The sequence below is a fragment of the Oncorhynchus gorbuscha genome, linkage group LG10, assembly GCF_021184085.1.
Source record: "Oncorhynchus gorbuscha isolate QuinsamMale2020 ecotype Even-year linkage group LG10, OgorEven_v1.0, whole genome shotgun sequence".
In the NCBI taxonomy this organism is placed as follows: domain Eukaryota; kingdom Metazoa; phylum Chordata; class Actinopteri; order Salmoniformes; family Salmonidae; genus Oncorhynchus; species Oncorhynchus gorbuscha.
In genome coordinates, this window is record NC_060182.1 from 31,407,936 (window position 1) to 31,427,379 (window position 19,444).

Here is a 19,444-nt window from a genome sequence, read left to right on the forward strand (position 1 = left end):
AAGCCTGAAACAATGTCTAAAGACTGTTGACATATAGTCGAAGCCATAGGAACTGCAATCTGGGTCCTAACCCATTACATACTGTATAGGCATTCAATATAAAAGTACCCAGATCAAAAATATCCCACTTCCTGGATGGATTTTCCTCAGTTTTTCGCGTACCATATCAGTTCTGTTATACTCAGACATTATTTTAACAGTTTTGGAAACTTTGGTGTTTTCTATACAAATCTACCAATTATATGCATATCCTAGCTTCTCGGCCTGAGTAACAGGCAGTTTACTTTGGGCACCTCAGTCATCCTAACTTCCGAATACTGCCCCCTATCCCAAAAAAGTTAAATGAAATCGAAATGAAAATCCATTTAATTGGCTAAAGTGCGCTGGCCAATCATCCAAATCACCTACGAAGCATCCACGACCCTGGCCACAGCAGTTTAATACTAGCCTACGTAAGATTTATTAACTTTTAAAACCATGACCACAGACAGATTGCCAAAGAATACAGCAAAGAGATGCTGTTTTTATGAGTGCGCTCATGTTGAATTGTTTTATTCAGCACTATCAGTGTTTAAATTCAACACTATTATAAAATCCCTATTTCCACTCGTGCTGAAGCTACAATGAATGAGTAGCTAAGTGTATCGATAGCCATGTGCTTTTATTATTATGTTTATTTTAACTTGGAGGAATTTTTCACTTTCTCTGGTCATAGGAACAACAGGAATTTATGCAAGAGGCAGATGCGGTGCGACTTGAGTTTTGCCATCAGGTGGAAGACGGTGTCCCCTCTCTCTGGTCAGTCTCACCGGAGGTAAGGAAGGACAGAACAGGGACCATGAGAGTCGGAAACTCTGGCATCTTTCTAGAGCTCCGACATGCCGATCTGTAGATCACTGACGTCATGATTTGACCTTGTTTTTTTCTGTGTTCCCAGTTGTCTTGAAAGCACCATGACAGTGTCTCCTGACCCCTCCTGTCCCAGCCTCCAGTATTTATGCTGCAGTAGTTTGTGTCGGGGGCTAGGGTCAGTTTGTTATATCTGGAGTACTTCTCCTGTCCTATTCGGTGTCCTGTGTGAATCTAAGTGTGCGTTCTCTAATTCTCTCCTTTCTTTCTCTCTCTCGGAGGACCTGAGCCCTAGGACCATGCCCCAGGACTACCTGACATGATGACTCCTTGCTGTCCCCAGTCCACCTGGCCATGCTGCTGCTCCAGTTTCAACTGTTCTGCCTTACTATTATTTGACCATGCTGGTCATTTATGAACATTTGAACATCTTGGCCATGTTCTGTTATAATCTCCACCCGGCACAGCCAGAAGAGGACTGGCCACCCCACATATGCTCTCTCTAATTCTCTCTTTCTTTCTCTCTTTCTGAGGACCTGAGCCCAAGGACCGTGCCCCAGGACGACCTGACATGATGACTCCTTGCTGTCCCCAGTCCACCTGACTGTGCTGCTGCTCCAGTTTCAACTGTTCTGCCTTGTTATTATTCGACCATGCTGGTCATTTATGAACATTTGAACATCTTGGCCATGTTCTGTTATCTCCACCCGGCACAGCCAGAAGAGGACTGGCCACCCCACATAGCCTGGTTCCTCTAGGTTTCTTCCTAGGTTTTGACCTTTCTAGGGAGTTTTTCCTAGCCACCGTGCTTCTACACCTGCATTGCTTGCTGTTTGGGGTTTTAGGCTGGGTTTCTGTACAGCACTTTGAGATATCAGCTGATGTACGAAGGGCTATATAAATACATTTGATTTGATTTGATGACCATCAGATGCAGGTACCAGCAGTCCAGTAAAATAAAAAAGCACATTATTGCAATTTATGCTCATCTGTGCCTCGCAAGTGCTACACCAACTGATATATTTTGTAATCAAAGCTTGAATTTTGAAATATAATAAACATGGTCCGAGAAGAACAATATTGGCACGCCAGGCATATAGTCAATAAACTGTGATAATGCATTAGGCCTACTGCACAAACCCCATTCTTACAGAACTGTTTTTATTAGGTTAAAGGCCTACTTTCATTCCACAAGACCACTTTAGCAACCCATAATGAAATGTCCATGTCTGAAAATAGACTGTTACCCTACACGTCTCCCCTTTGACTACCTCCTCCCTCCGCTGACCTCAATCAAGCCATGAACTTTCTCAAACTTCAGTCTCTTGAGCTACACATGATGATTAATGATCTTGTTTTTAAATATCTTGCTTTTTGTTGTTGCTTTACAGCGCTTTGAGATTTCTTTATCTAATGAATAGCACTTTAAAAGTTGAATAAATTATATTATTATATTAGAGCTACTGGGTATGCATGATTTTGTTCCATCCTTTATAGCAGGGCTGGACAAAAGCCTGCACTCTCAGTAGCTTTGATGTACATGAACCCAGATCAATAATGAGAAGAGGGAAAAAAAGGTATTCAAAACACAGCCTCCAACACGTCCTAGCTGGGGATCCAACCCTTTTAACAATGCCGTGCATTTTAATGTATTCCGGTGAAAAGAATAAATAGGCTGTAGTCGAACACCATACAAACCATCAGGGTATTCATTAAAACTAGGCCACAGCAGTGTTTTGGGGATTAGCATTGTTTTGAGGTACAACAATTCGAGGGCTTATTCAACACATAATGGCCTGGCTATGAATGAAAGGCAGAACAAAATGTATCCTGGAAAAGTGATATGTCTTTGATTTTAAAAAATATTTTTAAAAAGGTTTCAAGCCATCCACCAGTCAGTATGAAATATGCTGCGTAAAACCAGGTTTTAGTTCCAAAGTGAGCTGTCATCATAGCAAAGTGAGCTTCCCTTGTCCATCAACCAGGATCAAGGCACATCATGGACAGTGATCACTCACAGATGTGCTCATAGCCTGCAGAGATCCTATGCTAACTCAAATTTTAATGGCTGCGTACACAGTTTAGCAGCTGACCGCACCACTCTCTGGGGAGCTCTGCGGTTGAGGACAATGCAAATGCCATACCAGGCGATGATACATCCGGACAGAATGCTCTCAATGGTGGATTTGTATAAGTTTGTGAGGGTCTTAGGGGCCAAGTAAAATTTCTTCAGCTTCCTGAGGTTGAAGAGGCGCTGTTGTGCCTTCTTCACCACACTGTAGGTGTGATGGGATAATTTCAGGTCCTCAGTGAAGTCCACGCAAAAGAACTTGGGAGCTTTTGGCGTGCTCTCTCTGCTGTCTCCTGTAGTCCACAATCAGCTCCTTCCTTTTGTTGACATTGAAGGAGAGGTTATTTTCCTGGCACCACTCTGCCAGGGCTCTCACCTCCTCCCTGTAAGCCGTCTCATCGTTGTTGGTAATCAGGCCAACAATGTCGTCAGCAAAGTTGATGATTGAGTTGGAGATGTGCATGGCTACGCCGTCATGGGTGAACAGGAAGTACAGGAGGGGGCTGAGCATGCACTCCTGTGGGGCTACCGTGTTGAGGATCAGCGTGGCAGAGGTGTTGCCTACCTTCACCACCTGGGGTCAGCCCGTCAGGAAGTTCAGGACCCAGTTTCACATGGAGGGGTTCAGACCCAGGACCCTGAGCTTAGTGATGAGCTTGGCGGGGCACTATGGTGTTGAAGGCTGAGCTGTAGTCGATGAACAGCATTCTTAGATAGGTATGTCCAGGTGGGTTAGGGCAGTGTGCAGTGCAATGGCTATTGCGTCATCAATTAATCTGTTGGGGTGGTATGCAAATTGTTGTGGATCTAGGGTGTCAGGTAAGATGGAGGAGATATTTTCCTTAACTAGTCTCTCAAATCCCTTCATAATAGACGTCGACTTCAGGGCATTCTCTCAAACAGAGGGAAGCCAACCAGTCACACACTGCTGAGCACCCCATTAACCATTAGTACTACAGTGTGTGGGAGTCCACCATGAAGTCCACACAAACTACCTGAGGGTTAAGCTTTGAACACAACTCGAGTGTTTCACTTGATGCTTGTTGCTCACAGGCCCCATGTAAAATCCAGGGAAGTATGTCAATCCTCCCTCTTCTCAAAATCGAAATACTCCAGAACAACTCATGAGGAGCTGGAAAGGATGCTGTTTAGCCGGTTTCAGTACAGTGCTAGTCAGTGTTTTCAATAGTCTCATGTCCAATGGGGTTGAAGACAAGGAAAATTGCTGAGGAACGTGGAGTGGTCAAAAAAAAGCAACATTTTGATATAGCCAAGGTTTAACACTTGTCATATCCCTTTCTACCGATCTTTTGCCACAACATAGGGCCTAGATTTGGTCAATTTTAGGCCAATATTTTATATGATATGCACAACCAAAACAGGGCACCCGGTCATATCAGTAACAGAGCCTGTCACTAACGGTGATGTGTCCAGCGCTTGGTAGAGCCTGGTGATTTTGATTCTGTCATTCTTCCCAGAGAAAGACCATGATTGAGTGAGAGTTAAGGAATGGATTGGGTGGAAATTGGACATAACAGAATTGAGCACTGATGTTGACCACTCGGTTTGGCCAACAAAACAGTGCCACAAGACAGCTGACTGGGTTGGGCAGTTCCGCAGGGCCAGGGAGTTGCTGAGTGGGTAACATGGAACTGACCTAGAGGACAAACTCAAACATGATGTCTGCATCTTCCAAACACTTGCAGCACTGAAACGGCAAGGCTAGCTATTCTATTCTAGCACAGTTTCTCGTGTGCTAACACTCCAAGAGAGTTATGTTTTCTGACAAGTCCTTATTATAGTTTATGCAAGGAGGGGGAATGAAACAGTCATACCTAATGCAGACCATGTGTCATACTAATGCACTCGCAGTCTTGAAGAAGCTACAATCCAAAGCAATATTGTGTCTCTGGCGAAATAAAGCCCTAAGCCAAACCAAAGGCTGAATACAATCACCAATAACAGATGTATTTTATTTCCCGCTTTTCGTTACAATGAGAATCTCAAAGAAGCTTGAAAAACAAAACAAAATGTAGGGTTGCAGGTCTTGACTTAGGCAATGGTGTTCCACAGCTGATAGTCAGTGTTGATAATGATAGCCGAATGTCATAGTACAAGGAGGGAGAAGCGTCAGTTGGATAGAAGACCCGGAGCTCTTCAGCCTAATTACCAAAGACAAAATCAACGAATAAGCCATAATTCTAATTTTGTCCCATAACAGGGAAAAAAGGTTAGGATATTTACCATTTGTCAGAATGCAATTGAGGCTACAGTATGCTCTCAATGCCCTTGTGAATTTGCTCTGTTACCTCCTATCTAGTGAACAATATGATTTATTTAACAGTCACCACAATTGGAGCAACAGAGCAAAGCAAAACATGTGTCAAACTGACATACTGGAGTTAGGCCAATGCCTCTTAGCCTTTGCCCCATACAGCGGAGCAGAGTGAGATCTCAACTAATTTCACCACAAAAACCCTGCCCTTACTGACAGAGTGAGAGTAATTGCCAGGCATGCAAGAAGAGAGAGAACTGTCAGAGTTAGACCTAAACCGGTATTGCTGCAAACAAAAGATTGACGCTTCTACGTAACTCTAAATGCAAAAGGTGTGCAACCGTAGGCTACATTTAAAGACAGATGACTTTGTAAGCCTACGTAGTAGCTTCAATAAGTGGGATGCAGCCTAGCCTTCCCTATGGCTATTGTCTGATACACACAACCACGACAGTATGTGTAACCGTCTCTAATTTATTCCAAGCATCACACTGTTCTTCTCCCTAAATTCCCTTTCCCCTCAGTGTCTCATTCACTCAATTGCGTTCTGAACGCTCGCTCCACACGCATGCTGAGTGCACACAAGCTCCCGTTAGGCCTACATAAATAAATGCATATAAAAACGTATCTAACTGATGGGATACACAAGCTACATTCCTTGCGAAATTACTTCTTTTTTTTTTTTTACAAAATGGACTGGTTGACTGAAGTAAGAAAATGTGTTCCAACAACGAGCTGCAGTTTTGAAACAAATCAGCTTAAGCTACTTTGCGAACTGCTAGTGCCATTTAGAATTGGTTAGGCTACGCTATAACCCCCTCCTAAACATGTACTGAACAAAAATATGAACTCAACAAGTAAAGTGTTGGTCCCATGTTTCATGAGCTGAAATAAAAGATCCAAGAAATGTTCCATATGCACAAAAAGCTTATTTCTCTCACATTATGTGCACACATCGGTTTACATCCCTGTTAGTGAGCTTGCAAGCTTTGAGGGAGCGTGCAATTGGCATGCTAACTGCAGCAATCTCCACCGTAGCTGTCACCAGAGAACTGAATGTTAAATTTCTCTACCATGAGCCGCCTCCAACTGACTGATATTGCCAAGTACTTTAATGATTTTTTTCATTGGCAAGACTAGCAAACTTAAGCATGACATACCAGCAACAAACGCTGACACTACACATCCAAGTATATCTGACCAAATTATGAAAGACAAAAATTGTAATTTTGAATTATGTAAAGTGAGTGTGGAAGAGGTGAAAATTATTGTTGTCTATCAACAATGACAAACTACCGAGGACTTGACATCTTTGATGGAAAATTACTGAGGATAATAGCAGATGATAGTGCCACTCCTATTTGCCATATCTTCAATTTAAGCCTACTAGAAAGTGTGTGCCCTCATGCCTGGAGGGAAGCAAAAGTAATTCCACTACCTACGAATAGTAAAGCCCCATTTACTGGCTCAAAAATCAGACTGTTATATCAACCCTTAGTAAAATTCTGGGAAAAATTGTCTTTGATCAGATACAATGCTATTTTACAGTAAACAAATTAACAAAATACTTTCAAGACGCTTATAGGGAAGGACATTCAACAAGCACAGCACTTACACAAATGACTGATGATTGGCTGAGAGAAATTGATGATAAAAAGAATGTGAGGGCTGTTTTGTTAGACTTTAGCGCTGCTTTTGACATTATCGATCTGAGTCTACTGCTGGAAAAACTCATGTGTTATGGCTCTACATCCCCTGCTTTATTGTGGATAAAGAGTTACCTGTTTAACAGAACACAGAGGGTGTTCTTTAATGGAAGCCTCTGCAACATTATCCAGGTAGATTCAGGAATTCCCCAGGGCAGCTGTCTAGGCCCCTTACTTTTTTCAAACTTTATTAACGACATGCCACTGGCATTGAGTAATGTCACTTAGCAAAGAGCCTCAGATTCAGAATGGGTGGCAAGGAATAAGTTAGTCCTAAATATTTCAATCTAAAATCATTGTATTAGGGACAATACAATGCTAAGATGGGGAGAAGTCTGTCCATAATAAAGCGCTCCTCTACCTTCTTAACTGCACTATCAACAAGGCAGGTCCTACAGGCTCTAGTTTTGTCGTACCTGGACAACTGTTCAGACATGTGGTCAGGTGCTACAAGGAGGGACTTAGTAAAACTGCAATTGGCTCAGAACAGGGCTGCATGGCTAGCCCTTGGATGTACACAGAGAGCAGACTTTAATGTCAATCTATCCTGGCTCAAAGTGGAGGAGAGATCGACTTCACCACTAGTATTTGTGAGCGGTATTGACATGTTGAAAGCACCGAGCTGTCTGTTTAAACAACTACCACAAATCTCAAACACTCATATATATAAATGACTTAAATGTAAATGTAAATGTAAATATACCCCACAAGACATGCCACCAGAGGTCTCTTCACAGTCCCCATATCCAGAACAGACTATAGGAGGTGCACAGTACTACATAGAGCCATGACAACAGTCGTGGCCAAAACTTTTGAGAATGACACAAATATTAACTTCCACAAAGTTTGCTGCTTCAGTGTCTCTAAATATTTTTGTCAGATGTTACTATGGAAGTCTGGAGTATAATTACAAGCATTTCATGAGTGTCAAAGGCTTTAATTGACAATTACATGAAGTTGACGCAAAGAGTCAATATTTGCAGTGTTGACCCTTTTTTTCCAAGACCTCTGCAATCCGCCCTGGCATGCTGTCAATTAACTTTTGGGCCACACCCTGACTGATGGCAGCCCATTCTTGCATAATCAATGCTTGGAGTTTGTCAGAATTTGTGGGGTTTTGTTTGTCCACCCGCCTCTTGAGGATTGACCACAAGTTCTCAATGGGATTAAGGTCTGGGGAGTTTCCTGGCCATGGACCCAAAATATTGATGTTTTGTTCCCCAAGCCACTTAGTTATCACTTTTGCCTTATGGCAAGGTGCTCCATCATGCTGGAAAAGGCATTGTTCATCACCAAACTCTTCCTGGATGGTTGGGAGAAGTTGCTCTCGGAGGATGTGCTGGTACCATACTTTATTCATGGCTGTGTTCTTAGGCATAATTGTGAGTGAGCCCACTCCCTTGGCTGAGAAGCAACCCCACACATGAATGGTCTCAGGATGCTTTACTGTTGGCATGACATAGGACTGATGGTAGTGCTCACCTTGTCTTCTCCAGACAAGCTTTTTACAAATGCCCCAAACAATCGGAAAGGGGATTCATCAGAGAAAATGACTTTACCCCACTTCTCAGCAGTCCAATCCCTGTACCTTTTGCAGAATATCAGTCTGTCCTTGATGTTTTCCTGGAGAGAAGTGGCTTCTTTGCTGCTCTTCTTGACACCAGGCCATCCTCAAAGTATTTGCCTCACTGTGCGTGCAGATGCACTCACAAGAGGTCGACCGATTAATTAGAGCCGATTTCAAGTTTTCATAACAATCGGTAATCTCCATTGTTGGACACCGATTATGGCTGATTACATTGCACTCCACGAGGAGACTGCATGGCAGGCTGACTACCTGTTATGCAAGTGCAGCAAGGAGCCAAGGTAAGGTGCTATTTAACGTATCTTAAAAAACAATCAATCTTAACATAATCACTAGTTAAACTAGTAATATCATCAACCATGTGTAGTTATCTAGCTTGTCCTGCGTTGCATATAATCGATGCGGTGCCTGTTAATTTATCATTGAATCATAGCCTACTTCGCCAAACTGTTATTTAACAAGTGCATTCGCGAAAAAGCACTGTCGTTGCACCAATGTGTACCTAACCATAAACATCAACGCCTTTCTTAAAATCAATACACAAATATATATTTTTTAAACCTGCATATTTAGTTCATTTTTCCTGCTAACATGCATTTCTTTTAACTAGGGAAATTGTGTCATTTCTCTTGCGTTCTGTGCAGTCATTTCTCTTGCTATATGCAGCATTTTGGGCCACCTGGCTCGTTGCGAACTGTGTGAAGACGAACTTCGCCAAACAGGGGATGACTTATCAAAAGCGTATTTGCGAGAAAAAAAAGCACAATCGTTGCACGAATGTACCTTACCATAAACATCAATGTCTTTCTTGAATTCAATACACAAAAGTACATATTTTTAAACCTGCATATTTAGTTAAAAGAAATCCAGGTTAGCAGGAAATTGTGTCACTTCTCTTGCGTTCATTGCACGCAAAGTCAGGGTAAATGCAACAGTTTGGGCCTCCTGGCTCGTTGCAAACGAATTTGCCAGAATGTTACGTAATTATTACATAACATTGAAGGTTGTGCAATGTAACAGGAATATTTAGACTTATGGATGCCACCCATTAGTTAAAATACGGAACGGTTCCGTATTTCATTGAAAGAATAAACGTTTTATTTTCAAAATGATAGGTCATTAATATGGTCAAATACAGAAACTAAGGCTCGTATTTGTGTGTTAGTATATGTTATAATTAAGTCTGAAATTTGATAGAGCAGTCTGACTGAGCGGTGGTAGGCAGCAGTAGGCTCGCAAGCATTCATTCAAACATTTGCTAGCAGCTCTTCGCTGTGCTTCAAGCATTGAGATGTTTATGACTTCAAGCCTATCAACTCCCGAGATTACGCTGGTGTAACTGATGTGAAATGGCTAGCTAGTTAGCGGGGTGCGCACTGATAGCGTTTCAATCGGTGACGTCACTCGCTCTGAGACCTTGAAGTAGTTGTTCCCCTTGCCCTGCAAGGGCCGCGACTTTTGTGGAGCGATGGGTAACGATGTTTCGAGGGTGGCTGTTGTCGATGTGTTCCTGGTTCGAGCCCAGGTAGGGGCAAGGAGAGGAACGGAAGCTATACTGTTACACTGGCAATACTAAAGTGCCTATAAAAACATCCAATAGTCAAAGGTATATGAAATACAAAATGGTATAGAGAGAAATAGTCCAATAAATACTATATTAACTTCAACCAAAGACCTCTTACCTTGGAATATTGAAGACTCTTGTTAAAAGGAATCACCAGCTTTCATATGTTCTCATGTTCTGAGCAAGGAACTTAAAAGTTAGTTTTTTTTACATGGCACATATTGCACTTTTAATTTCTTCTCCAACACTTTGTTTTTGCATTATTTAAACCAAATTGAACAGGTTTCATTATTTATTTGGGTCCTGTCCTGTGTAGCTCAGTTGGTAGAGCATGGTGCTTGTAACGCCAGGGTAGTGGGTTCGATCCCCGGGACCACCCATACGTAGAATGTATGCACACATGACTGTAAGTCGCTTTGGATAAAAGCGTCTGCTAAATGGCATATATTATTATTATTATTATAAATTGATTTTATTGATGTATTATATTAAGTTGAAATAAGTGTTAATTCAGTATTGTTGTAATTGTCATTATTAAAATACAAATAAAATATATATTTAATTCATCGGAATCAGCTTTTTTTTTTAGTCCTCCAATAATCGGTATCGGCATTGAAAAATCATAAATCTGTCAACCTCTAGCACTCACACCTGCCTGCTGCCATTCCTGAGCAAGCTCTGTACTGGTGGAGCCCCGATCCCGCAGCTGAATCAAATTTAGGAGACGGTCCTGGCACTTACTGGACTTTCTTGGGCGTCCTGAAACCTTCTTCACAACAATTTAACTGCTCTCCTTGAAGTTCTTGATGATGCGATAAATGGTTGATTTAGGTGCAATCTTACTGGCAGCAATATCCTTGCCTGTGAAGCCCTTTTTGTGCAAAGCAATGATGACGGCACGTGTTTCCTTGCAGGTAACCATGGTTGACAGAGGAAGAACAATGATTCCAAGCACCACCCTCCTTTTGAAGCCTTCAGTCTGTACTTCTATACCTGCATTGCTTGCTGTTTGGGGTTTTAGGCTGGGTTTTTGTACGGCAATTTGTGTCATCAGTTGATGTAAGAAGGGCTATATAATTCAATTTGATTTTTTATTTGAACTCAAACAGCATGACAGAGTGATCTCCAGCCTTCTCCTCATCAACACTCACACCTGTGTTAATGAGAGAATCACTGACATGATGTCAGCTGGTCCTTTTGTGGCAGGGCTGAAATGCAGTGGAAATGTTTTTGGGGGATTCAGTTCATTTGCATTGCAAAGAGGGACTTTGCAATTAATTGCAATTCATCTGATCACTCTTCATAACATTCTGGAGTATATGCAAATTGCCATCATACAAACTGAGGCAGCAGACTATGTGAACATTTATATTTGTGTCATTCTCAAAACTTTTGGCCACGACTGTACATGGAACTCTATTCCACATCAGGTAACAGATGCAAGCAGTAGAATCAGATATTACAAAACAGATAAAAATACACCTTATGGAACAGCGGGTACTGTGAAGCAACACAAACAGGCACAGACACATGCATACACACACAATAACATAGGCACTATACACACACACATAGATTTTGTGTTGTTGATATGTGGTGGAATAGGGGCCTGAGGACACACACTTCAATTAGTGTGTTGTGAAATATGTTATGAATGTATTGTAATGTTTTTTAAATTGTATAACTGCCTTAATTATGCCAGACCCCAGAAAGAGTAGCTGCTGCATTTTCCCTGGATGGTGTGACAAAACTAGAACCTGTAGGACCTGTCTTGTTGATAATGCTTTTAAGAAGGTAGAGCAGCGCAGTGGGGTATGGTATGGGCAGGCATAAGCTATGGACAATGAACACAATTGCATTTTATCGATGGCAATTTGAATGCAGAGATGCCGTGATGGGATCCCGAGGTCCATTGTCGTGTCATTCATCCGCCACTATCACTTCATGTTTCAGCATGATATTGCACAACCCCATGTCAAGGATCCCTACATAATTCCTGGAAGCTGAAAATGTCCCAGTTCTTCCATGGCCTGCATACTCACTAGACATGTCCCTCATTGAGCATGTTTGAGATGCTCAGGATCAACGTGTATGACAGTGTATTCCAGTTCCATCCAATATCCAGCAACTTCACACAGCCATTGAAGAGTGGGATAACATTCCACAGCCCAAAATCAACAGCCTGATTAACTCTATGAGAAGGAGATGTGTCGCGCTGCATGAGGCAAATGGTGGTCAAGACACACCTATTTTCTTATTATTTGAGTACAAGAGAGAGAAATAACGGGAGTACACAAACATGTAAAATTCACATCCTCATCTGTCAACAAAAGCCCAAAATTGGACCATCTTCTCAAAATAGCACAGCAGCACTACACTCCAGCAGGCAGGCACACCAACTGATTTTAATTCTCATGATCTCATGGTGAGATCCTTGTGAGGTGTAACGCCAAGTTATTCAAACCACTGTAAGTGAGGACAAATTACACTGAAGGAAGGGCTGATGGCCGTTCATCGCTGACTTGAAATGACACCCAGTCAGCAATTGCTCTCATAACCTGACTCTAACGAGGGACAGGAATTTATGAATAGTCCTGAAGCCACCTGAGCTTCATTGTTCTCAATACGGAGTGGCTCCACTCATGGCTGTAACTACAGGTCCGGAACTCGGTAATCTTTTCTAAAATAATTTTAAAAAAACATTTTGTACACAATTGTTTAAGCCCCATTCAGGAGCTTATACTGTGCCTATAAATGACTGCTGTCCTGTCCATAGACACTCACTGCTGGCCGGTCCTGAAAAGTCTGCATGTCTGTTACATGACTGACGGTGATGAGGTCCAAGCATAACACTTGAAGGTAACGTTAAATATAATAGGTTCCAGTCCATTCATGCTCTATTACACAGTCACACTCTTGAGAAATGGTAACATGCTGGATTCGTTTATTTACAGTCGGCAGTATTGGTTCATTATGTAAGGTGACTGACATGAATAAAATATTCCGCGAAAACGTCTGTTCGCACGCGAGACTAAGCATCAGCTTTGCTTGGTGTTGCACTACTAGCTTGAGAGATTGCCAGCGGATTTATCCAACACAAAACACAACTAGTGGGCTATGTAACAAATCATGAATATCCTTCTATCTGGACATCTTTTGTTTTACATGCCTACCTAGTATTACACCAAGCTGGCCCATAAAGCAGATGGCTAGCTAACGTTAGTCAAGCCAAGCTAGCAATCTTTCTTACCTGGACAAATGTTTCAATATTTGCTTTTTGATTATTCCTGCCATTGCGGTGTTGGTGAGAATAACCTAGCTAAACTATTTATTTGTAGCTAGCTAGCGTATAGACATATTCTGTTCACATTCCACTCCACCTCATCTTCAGCGAAATGAAAAACTACCCTTATTCACCATGGGTAATTTGTGTAATTGTATTTTTCCCATAAGATATTGCGTTATAGTGCCATCTGCTGAATTTATAACAAACAGCAAAATATATAAAATATAACTGTTCAAAGAGACGGAAAACCTTATCGACCAGACAAATAAGTTATCATTTTCGTTTAATAGACCGTCATAAAATAAATGCACAGTCAATAGCATCAGCTCATAAAAATTGTTTTAAAAATTTTTTTTAAAAACAGTTGATACAATGCTTCATCCGAATGGTACTGCCAACTAAAAACAGACCTTAATACACCTCTATGTGAATGACAAAAACACATTCAACAACCTCCTCATATGTTCCTGTTTTGTCTTTAGCATGTGCCAAGACACCAAACTAACAAGGATGGGCAGGGAAAATTGGAATAAGCAGAGGGGATTATTATAAAAGCTGTAGCATAATAAAAATGAAATCCATCCAGGGAAAATGGGTGGGAGGACAGCAAAGGCAAGATGACCAAAAGTATTATGTAAAGTTAAGTCCTAGAGACAGATGTAGAGTGGGGAGGGATTTGCCAAAAGGTTAGTTCCACGGAATCTCTTACGCACCTTCAAATCTACTTGGTAGTTTGACATAAAATTAACAATGTTTCTACGATCAAGTGGCTAAATATAAGGGACCTTGGCACTTGTCAGCGACTTCATTAAATGCTTTAGACCAACTTAATCAACCATAGATTTCCCTAATCAAATTACTTTAGGGGAGAAGTGAGAACCTAAGATTTAGTGATCATGTGGAACAAACCCACAGTGTGTGTTTGAGGGAGGAGGGGAGAGTTTATCGGTCTGGCCGTGCCATCATTGGCCGCATCATCATTGGATGACCGGGAGGTCGCATCATGTGATGTCCAGGCATCATCTGCATTCGGCCACCCATTGGAGGTCGCATACCTGAGAATGAAGGAAAGAAAGCATTTACAGGTTATGGTTTGAGTCATTCCTGTTATCAGATGATAGTATTTTGGTTTTAGATGGTATGTTTTCTCAATACTGGCAAACTCCGAAGCACATTCGTCACTTGTTTGAGTTTATGTATGTACAGTGCATTCAGAAATTATGCAGAACCCTCGACTTTTTCCCAAATGTTGTAATGTTACAGCCTTATTCTAAAATGTATTAAATAATTGTTTTCCCTCATTCTACACACAATACCCCATAATGACAATGCGAAAACAGGATTTTAGAAATGTTTGCAAATGTATTAAAAATAAAAAACAAATACCCTATTTACATAAGTATTCAGACTCTTTGCTATGAGACTTGAAATTGTGCTCAGGTGCTTCCTGTTTCATTAATCATCCTTAAGATTTTTCTACAACTTGGAGTTCACCTGTGGTAAATTCAATTTTTATTTTACCTTTATTTTACTAGGCAAATCAGTTAAGAACAAATTCTTATTTTCAATGATGGCCCAGGAACAGTGGGTTAACTACCTGTTCAGGGGCAGAACGACAGATTTGTACCTTGTCAGCTCGGTGATTCGAACTTGCAACCTTTCGGTTACTAGTCCAACGCTCTAACCACTAGGCTACCCTGCCGCCCCATTGATTGGACATGATTTGGAAAAGGCACACATCTGTCTACACTACCAGTCAAAAGTTTGGACACCTACTCATTCAAGGGTTTTCCTTTATTCTTACTATTTTCTACAATGTCAAATGAATAGTAAAGACATCAAAACTATGAAATAACACATGGAATCATGAACCCCCCCAAAAAGTTATATTTTTATTTATTTTAGATTTTTCAAAGAAGCTATCCTTTGCCTTGATGGCAACTTTGCATACGCTTGGCAGTCTCTCAACCAGCTTCATCAGGAATTATATTCTAACATTCTTGAAGGAGTTCGCACACATGCTGAGCACTTCTTGGCTGCTTTTCCTTCACTCTGCAGTCCAACTCATCCCAAACTATCTCAATTGGGTTGAGGTCTGGTGATTGTGGAGGCCAGGTCATCTGATGCAGCACTCCATCACTATTCTTCTTGGTCAAATAGCCCTTACACAGCCTAGCCCCAGGCTGTTGAAAAACAAACAGATCGTCCCACTAAGCGCAAACCAGATGGGATGGTATTTCGCTGCAGAATGCTGTGGTAGCCATGTTGGTTCAGTGTGCCTTGAATTCTAAATAAATCACCAACAAAGCACCCCAACACCACCTCTTCCATGCTTCACAGTGGGAACCACACATGCAAAGATCATCCGTTCACCTAATCTGCATCTCACAAAGACACGGCGGTTGGAACCAAAAATCTCACATTTGGACTCAGACCAAAAGGACAAATTTCCACCGGTCTAATGTCCATTGCTTGTGTTTCTTGGCCCAAGCAAGTCTCTTCTTATTGGTGTCCTTTAGTAGTGGTTTCCTTGCAGCAATTTGACCATGAAGGAAGGCCTGATTCACGCAGTCTCCTCTGAACAGTCGATTTTGAGATGTGTCTGTTACTTGAACTCGGAAGCATTTATTTGGGCTGCAATTTGAGAGTTACCAACCTAATGAAGTATCCTATACAGCAGAGCTAACTCTGGGTCTTCCTTTCCTGTGGCGGTCGTCATGAGAGGCAGCTTCTTCATAGCGCTTGATGGTTTTTGCGACTGCACTTTTAGAAACTTTCAAAGTTCTTGACATTTTCTGCATTGACTGACCTTCATGTCTTAAAGTAATGATGACTGTCATTTCTCTTTGCTTATTTCAGCTGTTCTTTCCATAATATGGACTTGGTCTTTTACCAAATAGGGCTATCTTCTGTATACCACCCCTACCTTGTCACAACAACTGATTTGGCTCAAATGTATTAAGGAAAGAAATTCCACAAATTAACCAGGCACACCTGTTAATTGAAATGCATTCCAGGTGACTACCTCATGAAGCTGGTTCAGAGAATGCCAAGAATGTGCGAAGCTGTCATCAAGGCAAAGGGTGGCTACTTTGAAGAATCTCATATGTAAAATGTATTTTGATATGATTAACACTTTTTTTGGTTACTACATGATTCCATGTTTTATTTCATAGTTTTTATGTCTTCACTATTATTCTACAATGTAGAAAATAGTAAAAATAAAGAAAAACCCTTGAATGAGTAGGTGTCTCCTAACTTTTGACTGGTACTGTATAGAAGGTCCCACAGTTGACAGCACGTCAGAGAAAAAAACCCAAGCCATGAGACAGGATTGCACAGATCTGGGGAAGGGTACCAAAACATTTCTGCAGCATTGAAGGTCCCAAAGAACACAGTGGCCTCCATCATTCTTAAATGGAAGCAGTTTGGAACCACCAAGACTTCTCCTAGAGCTGGCCGCCCTACCAAATTGAGCAATTGGGGGAGACGGGCTTTGGTCAGTGAGGTGACAAAGAACCCGATGGTCACTGACAGAGCTCCAGAGTTTCTCTGTGGAGATGGGAGAACCTTCAAGAAAGACCACCATCTCTGCAGCACTCCACCAATCAGGCCTTTATGGTAAAGTTGCCAGATGGAAGCCATTCCTTCACCGTAGGGTGAAGCATGCTGTGGGGATGTTTATCAGAGGCAGGGACTGGGAGAGTAGTCAGGTTTGAGGCAAAAATGAACGGAGCAAAATACAGAGAGATCCTTGATGAAAACCTGCTCCAGAGTGCTCAGGATCTCAGACTGGGGCAAATGTTCACCTTCCAACAAGACAACGACCCTAAGCAGACAGCGAAGACAATGCAGGAGTGGCTTCGGGACAAGTCTCAATGTCCTCAAGTGGCCCAGCCAGAGCCAGGACTAAAACCCGATGTAACATCTCTGGAGAGACCTGAAAATAGCTGTGCCGCGATGCTCGCCATCCAACCTGGCAGAGCTTGAAAGGATCTGAAGAGAAGAATACAGGTGTGCCAAGCTTGTAGCGTCATACCCAATAAGACTCGAGGCTGTAATCGCTGCCGAAGTTGCTTCAACAAAGTACTGAGTAAAGGGTCTGAATACTTATGCAAATGTGATATTTCCATTTTAGCTTCGCCATTATGAGGTATTGTGTGTAGATTGCTGAGAAAAATGTTTTATTTAATAGATTTTATAATAAGGCTGTAACATAACAAAATGTTGGAAAAAGTCAAGGGGTCTGACTACTTTCTGAATGCACTGTACATTACAGAAATAACAGTTTGAGGTTATCCTACCTGGACCACCCATCATTCCAGGTGGGGGTGGTCCCATTCCACCCATCATGGGCATCATTGGAGGACCACCCATCTGCGGTGTTGGTAGCATCCCTGGACGTGGTGGGCCATCTATTCGTAAAACATCATTAACAACAACCACTACTAGGTAACTCAGACCTTTATTAGTAGCAAAAATATTTGTATATTATGTCATTTTTGTAAACGAGTGGTAAGATTTACTCTCCAACTGAGGAATTTGGTCGAGCCTGGATGTGCTTTTCGCAGAAAAGTTACATGGCACTTGTGCACTTACGGAGGTTTGGTGGAGGGATCATGGCACCCCCTGGAGGTGGGGCTCCTGGGAATGGTGTTGGGGGCATCTTCCCTTGTTGGAAGGCAGCAGCTAAGAGAAACAAAATGTGTTAGAACACCTGACATATTAGCCCTCCGGCCCCTTTTCACCTAGGATGGTTATCGTGGCCGAAACACGTCAAGGTAACAAAGACAGGTCAAAGTATGTATTTTTCTTGTGTTACTCACTTGTTTTGTCAATGAGGCTCTGTGCTTGTTCTTCCATCCATTTCTGGTAATAGTCTTTTACATTTTCTTTGTGTTTGCGGCCACTGCAGTGTGTTTTCCTCACAGAGGGCTACCAAACACATTACAGTCATCAATGTACACTGGACACAATGTTGACCTTGCAACAATCTGAATATACAGTAAGGCTAGAGAAGAAACTCATCATATGCGGCTTCAAGACAGAATCAACCACATGCAATCAGTAAACACTTCTACTACCAATGTTGTGCAGACTTACCGAGTCATGAGTTAGGTAAGTGTCACAGTAGTCACAATAAAACCTGATGGATAAACAGACATTGAGCACTAGATCAACTTGATCAGTGTAGGCAAAACCAGAGTATATACTTCAGCTGTCATAATAAAACCAAATCAATGTAAGATCAGGGAGCAAACCAGGAACGCTATGAATGATGCTACACTTCCTTCACAGCCAATAGGGTTGAAGCTCTGGCTGAAGCCGATTGAATTAGCTAACTAACTTCCATTAGATATACATGTCCAGTGTTCATTAAGGTAAAATATCTTCAAAATAGATTAAATATGCAACTGAGAGACACAAGATAAAACACTTACTTCGGCATTTCGATCAGCCTAGCTTACACCAAACGTTGAAAACCCCTTTCCCTTTACCGGAAGTCTAAGTAAACAACGACTGCTTTAAGATGAGAGGAGACGCGTCCTCGTTAGGGTCCGCATAATAACTGCAGCGCCACCTCCCTCCACTATCGGTATTGCAGATAATACAAATTCGGGTACAGAATCTGAGAATCAATGTCTTATAAATTGTATGACACATTTCTGAATTGACCATTTGGCATTACATTGTGAGTACTGTATGCATTCATAAGAAATCATTTTGTAGTGCAAAAAGTTATTCTGAGATATGATAATGCGCAACACGTCTGCAATGTAGGCGACCTGAAACGCCAACCGTGGTTTAGTTCAAGAGGGTCGGCCTGAGCTGGCGCAGCGCGGACTCGATGACAAAATATAGCGTTTATCTGTTGTGTTCACCACCTGTTGTTTGATGGTTGCAGCTTAATTACAGATTAATTGATCTATTGCGAAAACTAAAACAAATAGTTGACCGTTTTAGGTGTGACCTCCGAGTTGGCAGATTATGTCGCTACATCGACCCTCGTGAATTGGCCATGGGTTGACGTATGCTGCGATCAAAACAACTGGAAACTCGGAAATATCCGACTTCCAAATGCAATTCGTTCACGGTAACTGGGATCTC

At 41.8% G+C, this 19,444-nt stretch overlaps 2 protein-coding genes across 2 annotated transcripts in view; both read right to left on the minus strand.

The window, feature by feature from the left end:
* The window catches only part of LOC124045866 (UHRF1-binding protein 1-like), a 46,681-nt gene extending 33,223 nt beyond the window's left edge, over nucleotides 1–13,458 (minus strand). The window contains exon 1 of the mRNA XM_046365612.1: nucleotides 13,301–13,458. Coding sequence (XP_046221568.1) covers nucleotides 13,301–13,344 — 44 coding nt within the window. The 5' untranslated portion in view covers nucleotides 13,345–13,458. The remainder of the gene's footprint in view (nucleotides 1–13,300) is intronic.
* Nucleotides 13,459–13,658: 200 nt separating this feature from the next.
* LOC124045875 (U1 small nuclear ribonucleoprotein C-like) lies at nucleotides 13,659–19,381 on the minus strand. The gene is made up of 6 exons (XM_046365635.1): nucleotides 18,778–19,381; nucleotides 18,440–18,482; nucleotides 18,163–18,271; nucleotides 17,936–18,025; nucleotides 17,641–17,751; nucleotides 13,659–14,391 (listed from the first exon to the last, which is right to left on the minus strand). The coding sequence occupies exons 1-6, from the start codon at nucleotides 18,783–18,785 to the stop codon at nucleotides 14,279–14,281; spliced, it is 474 nt and encodes a 157-aa protein (XP_046221591.1). The 5' UTR covers nucleotides 18,786–19,381; the 3' UTR covers nucleotides 13,659–14,278.
* Between the last annotated feature and the right edge of the window lie 63 nt (nucleotides 19,382–19,444).

Excerpts from the sequence above, each read along its gene's own strand:
- LOC124045875 (XM_046365635.1), bottom strand. Across the intron at positions 18,026-18,162 it reads GAGCCTCATTGACAAAACAA|CTGCTGCCTTCCAACAAGGG; the intron begins GTGAGTAACACA and ends TGTTTCTCTTAG. Across the intron at positions 14,392-17,640 it reads TGGAATGATGGGTGGTCCAG|GTATGCGACCTCCAATGGGT; the intron begins GTAGGATAACCT and ends CTTCATTCTCAG.